This window comes from Charadrius vociferus, unplaced genomic scaffold, assembly GCF_000708025.1.
Source record: "Charadrius vociferus isolate BGI_N301 unplaced genomic scaffold, ASM70802v2 scaffold333, whole genome shotgun sequence".
Classification (NCBI taxonomy): Eukaryota; Metazoa; Chordata; class Aves; order Charadriiformes; family Charadriidae; genus Charadrius; species Charadrius vociferus.
Window position 1 is genome coordinate 438974 of NW_009647682.1, and position 11158 is coordinate 450131.

Here is an 11158-nt window from a genome sequence, read left to right on the forward strand (position 1 = left end):
GATGGTCTGCCAGCTGGAGCAGGCTTTGCTGGAGCTGGTGGTGCTGGTGTAGCTGGTGCAGGGGGAGTTGGGTCCCCCTGTGGAAAGGATGGTGTCCCAGCTGGATCAGGCTTTGGTGCTGCTGGTGTAGCTGGTGCAGGAGGAGCTGGGGCTCCCTACGGAAAGGATGGTCTCCCAGCTGGAGCAGGCTTTGGTGGTGCTGGTGTACCTGGTGCAGGAGGAGTTGGGGCTCCCTATGGAAAGGATGGTCTCCCAGCTGGAGCAGGCTTTGGTGGTGCTGTTGTAGCTGGTGCAGGAGGAGTTGGGACTCCCTACGGAAAGGATGGTCTCCCAGCTGGGGCTGGCGTTGGTGGTGCTGGTGTAGCTGGTACAGGGGATTTTGGGTCTCCTTATGGAAAGGATGGTCTCCCAGCTGGAGCAGGTGGTGGTGGTGCTGGTGTAGCTGGTGCAGGGGGAGTTGTGTCTCCCTACGGAAAGGATGGTCTCCCAGCTGGGGCTGGCATTGGTGCCGCTGGTGTAGCTGGTGCAAGAGGAGTTGGGGCTTCCTATGGAAAAGATGGTCTTCCAGTGGGAATGGGATCTGGTACTGGTACAGATGCAGCTGGTTATGGCTCTCTATATGGAAAGGATGGTCTACCAGCTGGGGCTGTTGATGGTGTAGCTGGTGCAAGGGGCGTTGGTTCTTTCTATGGAAAGGATGGTGTTCCAACTGGGGGTGTGGCAGGAGCTGCTCATTTTCCTTTTGGAGGTGAAGAAGTGATGGGATCTCGCCATGGCAGAGATGCTATGCTGAGCAGAGCTCCAGGATATATAGGTGGAGCAGGAGGAGATGGCTTTTCCTCCGAAGGCGGTGGTATTGGTGGCTCTGCAATAAGGGGTGCTGGGTCTCCCTATGGCAAGGACAGTGGGTCAGATGGAGCCAGGGCTGGTGTGGGTGGTGTTGGCAGGTTAGGAGGTGGTCAAGAAGGTGCAATAGGTGGACGTGGTGGTGAACGGGGGCTGGATTCACATCCTGGCAAATCTTCTATGCGAGGTGAAACTGGAAAGGGCACTGCCAGTGATTTCAGAGGATCAGGGCACAAAGGTTTGTCTGATGACAGAGATTCAATTTCAGGTCCAGGAGATGCCAGAGGTAAGGGCAGAGATTTAGGACAGTCAGGCTCCCTTTATGGCAAAAATTCTGCCTTTGGAGGGGCAGGGAGTAAATTCCATAACAGATCTGTTGATGGGAGGAATTCAGGTGGTTTTAGTCAAGGTTCATTGGATTATGGTCAGATGTCAGAGCTTTATGGTGGACCTCTTTCGATAAACCAAAAAAAGCAGGAACCCAGCCTTGAAATTAAAGCAAATGATTTCTTGAAGAATACGGAAAGTACTGGAAAAAGAAGACATTATTGCCTAGATGATCTGAAAGGTATGTGTTTAATTGATGACTTCTGTGTTGCTGGTCTTTGCATTTTGATACTCACATTCCTAATGCTGGAGAGAAATTGAATCTTAGGGTTTAGACAAATGTAGCTATATGTAGAACTTTGGTTATACTGAAACCCGTTCCTAATTCTACCACTGATTTGCTGTTTGATCTGACACTTATATCAAACTGCCTTAAAAGTCTAAATGATCTTTGTTTAAAATACCTAAAACAGGTATCATCTTTTCATTCAAAGAAATCACTCAGATCCACATGGAACAAATTTCAGTTCACAAACATACCAGTTCCCATGTAGTTTCGAGGAATGTGGCCATGTTTCTTAGATATTGTTCCGATTTAAAACTTACTGTTTTATTTTATTTGTTCTAACACGTAGTGCAAATATCTGTGGTTTTCCAAGTTCTGGGAACAAATCTGTGCCCAATTCTATTGGATTAATATGCACATTGGGTCTAATGTGAAGAGCTCTTTTCTCTTGTAACATGAAATAAAGTGTTACATATAGTAAAAGGAGAGTAATGTGTGTCCCAGTGGCTACACTGGCAGGAGGATAATGTGAAACCTGGAGAAATGAGAAACTTCACATGTATAACTGAAGGGGAATACTCGTCTGATGGAGTTGCTGACAAGTTAAAAATTATCAAGGCAACCAAACTACAAATATAAATAAGGAAGTTAAATCAACAAAATTGGAGTTCATGGGGAAGGAGGTGGGGTGTTTATTAGAGAGGGGAATGAGGATGTTAATGGAGAAGAACTTGGGAGGGGAAAGAGGAATAACAGTGTGAGTTGGGGCTGTTTCCGGGGGACTGGTTGGGCAGCCCCGTGTCTGGTCACTGCGGAGGAAAAGAACGATGTAATGGTGTATTCATATCCTGGAGTAGTCTGTTTTTTTCCCACTGGCTGTAGAGGGAGCCAAGACAATGAACGTAGACTTAAAATAGCAAATCTGTAGATGAGTAATGTGATTTGTGATGAATCCATTGCCCCTTGGGTTGATGTTAGGACTATATTGTACGCTGGCCAGCTGGTGTGTCCCTTCGGTGCAATGGGTTTATGCCAGCTCACCCGCGGTGTTGTGGTACAAAAGCCTGTTGTGACTACAGTGTATATTTTTCAAAAAGCTCTCGTTTCTCCTCATGTGCGCGTGCATTTTCATCTATGTGTTTCTCTCTGTCAGTATAACACAGTTAGCATCTTTCCAACATTTCTTTTCTGACTGTTCAGCACCACGCTGTCGTCTCAACAAACAGTTGATTGATGTCAGAGTCGTGAAAGGCGAACCGGCTGAGCTGTCTTGCGCCGTCAGTAAAGATGGAGTGACAGGAACCTGGTTTAAAGATGGATTAAAGGTAGGTGTCCTTTAGCTATGGTTTTCTTCAGTTAGCCATGCTCTGCTCTCTGGCTGTACCTCTTATTAAATGTCATATCAAGGTGTCCCTCCTTCTGCCAGTCTTACTGTAGTCTGCGTATGGCCCAGGCAGGAGCCTGTTGATAATAAAATTCTTGATAGAAACCCAGCAAGATTTCTCCCCTTTCCTCCTACAAGACATTCACCTTCTTGCTGACAATAGGAGGCTTTGTGTTTTGCATTCTTTATCATGGGTGGAGATGGTGGGGGCCTCTTCCCTGCAATGCAATCCTTTTGCTTTTGCTTTTGCTTGTTGAATGAGAGAAATATGCAAAAAGTGAGGGAAAATCTTCAAAGGATCCTTCGGGCAGGCATAACACGAAGAGTACTCTTTCAAATTAGTGCTTGAGGTCAAGCATAGACATCATATTCTGTGGTCCAAAACAACACTGAAGAGTAATTCCAGTTGTGGGATCCAGGTGAAACTGTAGGAGTTCTGAGGTGGCATACTCAAGCATGGGGCCAAGTTTTTGTCATTAAGAATAGAAAGGAGAGCTTGGAGATTTTGCTAAAATTTAATTTAATAGACTTTGAATCAAGTCTTTGTGGGGAGTAAGTTGATAACGCTTACATGCAGCATTACCAGATAATTAATCCCAGAATATTATTGTAATTAAACATGCATGTCATTCAAAAGTCTTTTCAACTACATTCCAGATTTTTGTCTGTCCAGTTTAAGATCACATTACTCTTTTTTTTTTTTCCTTCTTCTTTTTAAGAATGGGTCTCTGTGCTTTATCTTGTAGTTAACAAGCATGGATGGAGTCCATTTTGAGAAGGAAGGTCTAGTCCACAAACTAATTATTAACAAAGTGGAAGATATTCATGCTGGGAAATACAGGTTTGAAGGTGGAGATATAAAAACTGAAGCTTCCATTTTTGTTGAAGGTGAGTCTATTCAAACTACCAATGCAGCATGCCAGCCCCGATGTGCTTTAAACATAATGTGTTTTCTCAGAGATCTATAGTTGGTTATTGAAACAACTTTATTATAAACAATTACCACATAAATGGGAGATAGTTTTTGTACAGGTTGGTGCAATTTGTATTTACAAGTTGAACTAGGGAGACTTCCTGAATAGCTTGTATTGTTAACTCAAAGATTTTGAGGTGCACATAACACTTCATCAGACCATATTCTTCATTCTTGTGTTTAGTGTATTGCCTATGCGAAATTTGCTCCAGTGAAAAGGAGAGTATGATACCACAAATAATTTGTGATAATCATCCTGTAGCAAAGTACATGTATGTATGTGAAGCACTGAGCATGCAACTAAAGGCGAAGAACCAGATGTGGGGAGCTTCTAAGCATTATTGGCAGCAACGTGAGGGAAGCCCTTCCCTCCATGGTAAGCCTTATCCTCTTCGAATCACAGTTTTTAATGACCTTGTATCGTCTGCTTAGATCCTCCACAGGTTGACAAAGTTCTCCTCAAAAACTTATCAAGTGTTCCTACTGTGGCCAAGGCAGGGCAGCAAGTAAAGATCAAGATCCCTTTCGAGGGCCGGCTGCCAGTCAGAGCAACGTGGCTAAAGGACAGAATGGAGCTAGCAGATGACACGAGGATTCGTGTTGATAAAACAGACACCTTTACCATGCTCTTCATCCCCAGTAGTGAGAGAAAGGACTGTGGGGACTACAAAGTCAGGCTGAAGAATGACAGTGGAGTCCTGGAGATCAACTTAAAGCTTGTGGTAATAGGTAAGAGCCCCATAACATCGCTTGTGGCTTTCCTTGTGAAGCTTAGGGAGGGAACCCATTAACACTGGTGACAATCTTATTTAGAGCTACTGGGTGTTTTGAGATGAACAAGACTATGAAATTTTCCACTAAATCAGGGTATGAGCAAAGATTGCTGACATGTTTCTTGCCCTTTAGTACAAGGTGACACAAATCTATTTTGGGTTTGCGTGGCCTCAACAGCTGAGTTTTGAATGTTGTGTGACTGTGGCAGTTGGGACTATGTGAAACAGACAAATCTAAAATGGATTATCAGGGCCAAATTCAGCCCTACCATAGTCTGTGCCCTTCTGGTGGACCAGAAATGGTGTTCTTCCTTATAAACAAGCTGAATCAGTGCAGTGCTTATGAGAACAATCAGCCCATGGAGCAAGGGCCTGGCTTCCACCCTCCCCCCCTTCCTCACCAGAAGTTAGAAGAGTGTACGTTTTGAAGGGGCAATGCAAATGCCCAGCCCTCATTCTGCAACTGTGCTTGTATTCCATCAGAGACTGAGCAAGAGACAGTTCTGCTCCAAACCCAGGAGCACGTCCGGGTCTGGAACCAACTCACAGTCTCTCTGTGTTCGTCTTTTCAGACAAGCCGCAGCCACCTGCAGGACCCATCAAAATTGTCGAAAGCTCTGCAAGCGACATTACCATTCAGTGGAATCCCCCAAAGGACGATGGGGGCAAACCGGTGCAAAGCTACATTGTCGAGAGACAGCAGGTAGGCAAGAGTGAGTGGGTGACTTTGGGAGAAACCCCCAGGAGCTGTACTACCTTCACCACTAACAAAGTGGAACAAGACATGAGCTACTACTTCAGGGTGAGAGCTGTGAACGCCGAGGGAACTAGTGACGCGCTGGAATCAGATGAAGTGAAGGCTGTCAGTAAAGGTAAGGAAGAACTTCTCATAATGGCGTTTGACAACTGTTTGGGAAATTCATTAACAAAGCTGACATCAAAGAAAACTCACTGTGTTTTGGATGTTACTACAGATCTAAACTTGAATCACAGCTGTGAAGCCTTCACAGAAATCTGTGGAGATTGCACATAGAGACTAGAAGATTATTGTAGGCTTTGGTGATGCCAAGTGAGATGGCGTTACGTTCTCAGTTATGCTCCATTCTGAATTGGAAAGCGAGTTTCATAGGGGAAATGCAGTGTGCATCAAGATCAGAGAAAATTTTTCCCAGGGAGGCTACAAAAGAGCATCTCCATATGTGCAGCATTTTTCCATATGACCTCATCATTGCCCTGATTTCCAAACAACTAATTCTATTCTTTGTCCTTCAATGAATTTAAGTAGTAGAACAGTTTTGCCGTGAGCATGAATGTAGTACTAGAGAGAAAGCAATGCTCTGTTCTATTTCTCATTTTCTTCTTACTATGTTCTTCTTCTCATGACTATGAGAAGCCCGGTATTTTGAGTGCAGGGGGTTAAGAAAATCCATTCTGTTTCCAGTTTCTGTCATTAAAAGCAAGAATAACACTGACTTCTATCACTTAAGAATAACATGCCTCACTCTATAGGCTGACAGTGGAATTGTCAGTCGTGATGACAGCACGTCAGTCATGAAAACAAAATTCAGGAACAGAGGTCCATGCTGGATCCTGTCTGTGAGTGGAATAGGATACACAGCTTCAGGTCTCAGGTTTTCAAAACACATCCATATGAATACCTTGTGGAAACTGGAAGAAGAAATGCCAGAGGACACTTTCTTCTCTTGCAATAAAAGTATGCCTGCTAATAATGAAACACTAATCTCTTTCTAGCCTCACCTGGTGCCCCAGATCCCCCTGAGATTGTCAGTGCCAGCAGAGACAGCATCACAATATCCTGGAAAGCACCTCGGAAAACTGGCAGTTCCCGAATTGTGGGATACATCGTTCAAAAACGCAAGAAGGGTACCACGACCTGGCTGCCAGTCAACAACGTGCCTCTAGCAGGTAGGTAGCTTAAATCCTGGAACAGACTGGAGGACTTGCGAAAGACAAAAGGCTCAGCGGGGCTCAGCAGGTAACCCACTGATCTTTGTGGAGTTGCAGCCTAACTCCTTGCTTTCTGCTTCGGATCGTATACCTTTTCACATCAGTGTTTTTCCTCTTGAATTCTTGAGCTGCTGACTGTCCCCACAACCATACTACCCGTGTCTGAAGTTTTACCTTCTTCTCTTTCACAGCTCTAGTGTACGGGTTTTTTCACAAGTAAGGTTACACAGCTGTGCCATAGCAAGGCCAGGTCTTGGGTTTACGTACAGCTGAATGCCTGGGAGGAGGATTATGATTTTTTTTCTAGATTGTGTGCAAGTGTATGGCTGGAGACGAGTGCACAGAAGCTCACTGCTGCATCCTGGGACATAGCTCCTCTATAGATAAACTGATGTCTTCAGTTTCTGGAACTAAAACCTTCACTTCACATGCAGAGCTACTGTCCTTAGTACTCATGCTAGGAACTTGGCAGACAAGAATTTATAAATGCAAGGAAGATGAAGGAACCCAAGTGATGTGTATGAGCTCCAAAATGTGTTTTGACTCTAGCTATCGATTATCTATCAGTTGCAAGCTAAGATTGCTTATCTGATATAGGAGAGTTTAGGATTTTCTCATGAGGTAAAGCAGTGTTTATCCTTTCTCTAACTTAATAACTCTCAAATACTGTTTGATTTGAAAGGAAATACAATGAGTACATCCCAGAAGTACACATGCACTAGGATAGGGAAGGGCAGGGGAATCAGTGACAGCTCCTGGGAATTATTCAGTCCACAGTTTTCATGGAGTAAAGCACAACATTGTCGTCTCACCCTTTCCTGCTTGGGGAACAGCTCACCTGAGCCAACGTACGCTTTTTCTTTCTGCAGACAAGAAGCTGAAAATGACCAATCTCAAGAAAGGTCTGCAGTATGAATTTCGTGTGGCAGCTGTCAATGCTGCTGGCATAGGAGATGCCAGTGAGCCGTCACAGCCTGTCTTTGCGCGGGATTCCACGAGTAAGTGCACTGCCCCATCCTTCTGGCTTGCGAATACATAAAGCTTGCGATGTAGACTGGCCATGTTAGTGGAGAAGAGATGTTTTTAAATGCTTTATAAAAATATGTGAAATCAAAGGTCAAATGACTGGGGGATGTTTCATGGCTGAGGATCTGCTCTCAGCATGAGGAAGGAATGGAAGGATTTTTGTGTGATGTCTAAGTCAAGATGTGGCAGACGCCCTGTTGTGGGAGTTATGTGCAGTGTGGAGAAGTCTTCAGGATGGGCTGCAAACCGTTTCAGGAGTGTTGCAGATTGTGCTGCATGGCTGGCAGGAGCGGGCACCTGGATCCAGCCTTGAAGAACTGCAACAAGGGGGAGGCAAGACAGCAGGGTGGATATCCAGTGCCCTTCAGGAATGTTGGGGAATCTCAGGAAGTGACTGAAAAGAGGGGACAGAAGTCCTAGCAAAATAGTTTAAATAAAATTTCTCTTTACAGAATCTCCAGGTCAAGTGCAGGACCTTAAAGTGAGCAGCAGCAACAGCACTGGTGTCACCTTGACATGGAAGAGACCTGAAGCAAAAGATGGGGGTGATGTGAAAGGCTATGAGGTGGAAATGCGGTCTTCTAGCAACCTTAACTGGACCAAATGCAATGCTCTTCCCATAGAGGCGACCACTTACACAGTTAAAGGCCTCCAAGCCAAGGAGAGGTACTTCCTACGTGTGAGAGCCCTCAATGACAGTGGCCCAGGAGAAGCCGCAGAGCTTGAAGCTTTCATTGAAGCTGCTCGCCCTGTAGGTAGGTGACAGTGGGCTGCTTTTGGAAGGAATGAGGTCATTCTATAGGTAACAGGGTGCAGGCAAGGTCTGTAGGTCACTGTGAGGATCTTCTTTCAAGTCCCAGACTGGGGCAGAGGTACAAGTGCTACATTGCTCCTGTACAGTGTGGTCTTATTTGGTCACCTCATGAGGAAATTCTGAGGATTTAACTGATAATAAATGTGCAATGCACAGTGTTCAGCTCATGTTAAAGACATTGTGATAAAAGAACCTCCAAAACTATTTTCTCCTCAGATTTACATTTTGCCCCGTGTGGAGCTTCAGCACAGTCATGATCACCCAACAGGAACCACACATATCTTATGACTACCCATGTTCTTTTAAGGGAAAAATAGAGTTTTCAGTCTATTTTTACACAATCTTGTGGAATTAAACATTTTATTTCATTCTCTTAAATTGCCGTTGTTATGTTGGGTTTTGTAAACTTTATTTTCCTTTTCAATTTGCTAGTTTGAAAGTTTTCACCACTTTCACTTTTTCATCTTTATTTACGATCTGTAGCTCTGGGGTTTTTTTCCTCCTGTTTGGGAACGTTGCAGAAACACAGAAGTAAGAGATAATTCTGTGAGGGATTCATCTTCCTTAACTTGGATCCTACGTGAAAATGTCTACTTTTGGCCTGTGCCTGGAGACTCCTTTTATAATCAGTCAGTAAACCAATAAATAGAGGCTCGTCTGGGAAGCATTTTTTTCAGTTTTAAACTGGAAATGCTAAATACAATTTAGCACTATTGTATTGATGAAAAGGGAAAAGAAAGAAAATGTATTTTAAATACTAAAAAAATGTATTTTTAATAAACTCAGGCCAGTTTCCTGAGGATGTTCTGTACTCTGCATTGCACCTATATTTCATAAGTGTCCATTGCAATTTCCTTTTCCCAAAATGTCATTTTACACAAAAGATCATCCATGTGATAGGGTAAAGTGTGACAAAGAGCCAGTCTCTCTGTGATTGAGACATCACCTGTATACAAACATTGTTGTGAACGTATTTTTACATCATTTCCCCTTGTTTGGTCATAGTGATAAATAAATAGTAATAATGTTTGAAAGGTGTAAACTCTGATTCTGAATCAAGGAGCTCTTTTTCCGCAGTACCACTCTGAGTTTATCGACACCTGCAGACTACCTGTTGGAAAGGCGATAGGGGTATTGAACTCAGGCGTATGGGTTTGTCAGCCAGTGACTCTGTAATAATGGACAACTTTTTATTGTAATCACTGTCTTTTCCAGTTTCTCCCAGGTTTCTAATAGATGACACAGTGAAAAGCTTCCTGGTTATAAAAGCAGGAAACACCATCCGAGTGAATATTCCCTTTGAAGTAAGTATTCAAATGTGTTTGTAAGAATTCCCCATCTGTTTTTATGTTGTAGTCAATAGCAGACATGAAAACTGAGCTAGTGTTTTCTTGGCATGGAGTTTTGTTTACAAGACACTGGGCAAGTCCTTTAGCCTGCCTGTGCTGTGTGTACTTTCTACATGAGGAAAACACGAACAAGAATTCAGCTGTCACTCTTGGCATTAGTGTTTTATGAGATTACAGTCATTTGTTAACCTCTGCAAACAAGGCACAATGTTGTTCACCCAACCATATCAATATGGTCGTTATCTGGTACTAATCCGTCATACTTAGAGTTTAAAAATCAGTTGATTGCCCTCTGTCTCCTTCGGAAGGCCTTGGGGCAGCATTTCTAGCAACATCCTCTTGACTGTGTTTGTCTTACTAAGGAGCAGGACTTTTAAACTGTATGATTTGAGAAACAGGCATGCACTGCCAGGAATCCTGTGTGCTTTGATGTAAGCTTGGAACACCACTGGTAAAGTTTGGGATATGAAGAAGAGGTTGATGAAGGCAGAGTGTGCGTATTTGCTGGCCTTTCTCCTAATCTCTTGGAGAATAGAGACCAAAGACGGCACAATGGAAATAAAGACTTTGAGGATGCTTTTTCTTTTCAAAACTAGCAGATCTTTTTAAAAGTAGGAAATATTACCTAATGAACTCATCTGTTGTTGTTGATCTAGTGCACCTCATTTGACATAGTTAACCTGAACAACTTACTACAATAACATTCTTAAAAGACAGAGAGAAAGAGAAAAGTTACAAAGAAACTTTAGAGCAGCCCTTTATCCAGGGCTGTTAGATCCATCTTGGATCCATATTTCTAAATGTTAGTTTACTGTGTCATGTAGGTACATGTTTGGGACAGGATAATGAAACTAAATATGTAAAGACGCAATCTGGAGGCAAAATGAGGGGTCTATAACTCGTGTTGTTCTTTACAGGCATCTCCAGATCCAGTGGTGACCTGGTATAAGGATGGGCTTCCTCTTCCAAACCGGGCTACGATGGACACCAAAGATGATACTACCCAGCTGCTGATTGGAGCAGCCGAGTTCATTGACACTGGCACCTACACTGTTGAGCTCCAGAATGGGTTAGGGAAAAGAGTAACATTCAGCTTCCAAGTTCAGGTTACAGGTAACTCATTCATTCACTACCATATATACATACAGATTTACTTGAAAAGGCAGTAGGCAACGAATCGAGTTCAACACGCTGATCTGTGATGCAGTTAAGCCATGCAGGCACAGGGAGAACCAGGGTACAATTCCAGATTCAGTCTGGCCACTTTGTGATATCACTTGGCCGTATCTGCAGGACAGAGCAATCTACTGATTGAACTTACACCCAGCTTCCAGAGTGACCCTGCTTACAAAGGCACGGTCACTCAGATGGACAGTGCAACCACAGGAGAGCGGTTTGTGCTCTTCGTAACG

At 43.6% G+C, this 11158-nt stretch overlaps 1 protein-coding gene across 1 annotated transcript in view; it reads left to right on the plus strand.

Annotated features, from left to right (window-relative positions):
- Window positions 1-11158, plus strand: part of IGFN1 (immunoglobulin-like and fibronectin type III domain containing 1) — a 33534-nt gene that overhangs the window by 14525 nt on the left and 7851 nt on the right. Inside the window, exons 10-18 of the mRNA XM_009881338.1 lie at window positions 2660-2784; window positions 3590-3731; window positions 4249-4545; window positions 5162-5461; window positions 6342-6515; window positions 7427-7555; window positions 8036-8338; window positions 9613-9701; window positions 10664-10859. Of these exons, the coding sequence (XP_009879640.1) occupies window positions 2660-2784; window positions 3590-3731; window positions 4249-4545; window positions 5162-5461; window positions 6342-6515; window positions 7427-7555; window positions 8036-8338; window positions 9613-9701; window positions 10664-10859 (1755 nt within the window). The remainder of the gene's footprint in view (window positions 1-2659; window positions 2785-3589; window positions 3732-4248; window positions 4546-5161; window positions 5462-6341; window positions 6516-7426; window positions 7556-8035; window positions 8339-9612; window positions 9702-10663; window positions 10860-11158) is intronic.